The sequence below is a fragment of the Eurypyga helias genome, unplaced genomic scaffold, assembly GCF_000690775.1.
Source record: "Eurypyga helias isolate BGI_N326 unplaced genomic scaffold, ASM69077v1 scaffold12774, whole genome shotgun sequence".
NCBI classification, from domain to species: domain Eukaryota; kingdom Metazoa; phylum Chordata; class Aves; order Eurypygiformes; family Eurypygidae; genus Eurypyga; species Eurypyga helias.
Genome location: NW_010248267.1, coordinates 4,550 through 5,730, shown reverse-complemented (window position 1 = coordinate 5,730; position 1,181 = coordinate 4,550). Strand labels below are relative to the sequence as shown.

The 1,181-nt window shown below is 60.5% G+C and overlaps 1 protein-coding gene across 1 annotated transcript in view; it reads left to right on the top strand.

The window, feature by feature from the left end:
- The window catches only part of LOC104509154 (cell surface glycoprotein MUC18-like), a gene marked incomplete at both ends in the record, with an annotated part of 4,926 nt that overhangs the window by 3,202 nt on the left and 543 nt on the right, over positions 1-1,181 (top strand). The window contains 2 exon segments of the mRNA XM_010150999.1: positions 516-657; positions 1,109-1,181. Coding sequence (XP_010149301.1) covers positions 516-657; positions 1,109-1,181 — 215 coding nt within the window.

Genomic DNA, 1,181 nt, shown 5'->3' with positions numbered 1-1,181 from the left:
CGCGCTGACTTCTGGCCTGGGGAGGGAGCCTTGGCTGCTGGCCCTTGCGCTGCATTTCTCACTGCTCCTCTCCTTGCCAAGCCGCGAGGGAAGTGGAGGCTCTGTCTCCACCTGTTTCTGCAGCGGCGTGAAAGCTGCCTGCTTGTCCTCAGCCTGTAGCCCAGCTACGCCATCAAGTGCAGCTTCCTGCAGCCCAGGGCCCCTGGGCAAGGAAGCAAAGGGATGGCCTGATGTCTTGCAGGAAAACCCTGCAAGCCATCCTATAGCATGCCGGGGCATGGCAGCCTGGAGCAGAGTGCAGAGCGTGTTCATGCAGAACCTGCCCCAACAGGGCACGTTTGTACTGATATCTGCATCCTGCAGGGAGCTGGAGAAGCACCAAGAACTGGAGTCTCCATGGAGCTTTCTTGGGGGAAGAGGTCCTTTCCTTGCCGCCAAGGGGGTGCAGTCATGTGGAAGGTGGACAGCATCGGGGTGGGAGAGGCATTAACTTCGTCCTCTCCCGTTGTGTTCAGATCAACAGACAACGGAGAGCAAAGGGGTGATCATTGTGGCGATCATCGTCTGCATCCTGGTGGTGGCTGTGCTGGGGTCTGTCATCTACTTCCTGCACAAGAAAGGCAAGATCCCATGTGGCCGCGCTGGGAAACAGGACATGTAAGCACTGCTGCCCACCCTCCCGGGGGGCCCCTGGGGCCAGAGGTGCTTGCCATCACTCCTGCTTCCCATCTCATTGCACCGGCCGCTCCCTGCCCAACGCCGAGGGAGGCAATAGGGTAGCCTCAGGGGGCACCGCACGGGGGTCTCGGCAGCGCTTCCAGCTTCCCACAGCCCTGGGGTCTGCGTTGCTCGCCCCGGCCGTGCAGGGAGGCGGTGAGGAGGACAGCGGAGTGGTAGAGCAGCCAAGAGACTCCTCAGCAGGGAGGGGCTGGGCAGCCCAAAGCTTTCTCTGAGCCGGAGCCTCCTTCGCTCCTGGCCTTCCTCTGTCCCGGCCCTGCTCCAGAGCATCCCCTGAGATGGATCCCCAGGGCTTTGGCCTTGCTCAACCGGCCACGTGCCCTCTTGGGTATCACAAACATGTCTCAAAATTGTCACCTCCCTCCCCTAGCACAAAGCCAGAGGCACGTAAAGACAAGAATGTAGTTGAAGTTAAGTCAGATAAACTTTCCGAAGAGGCGGGG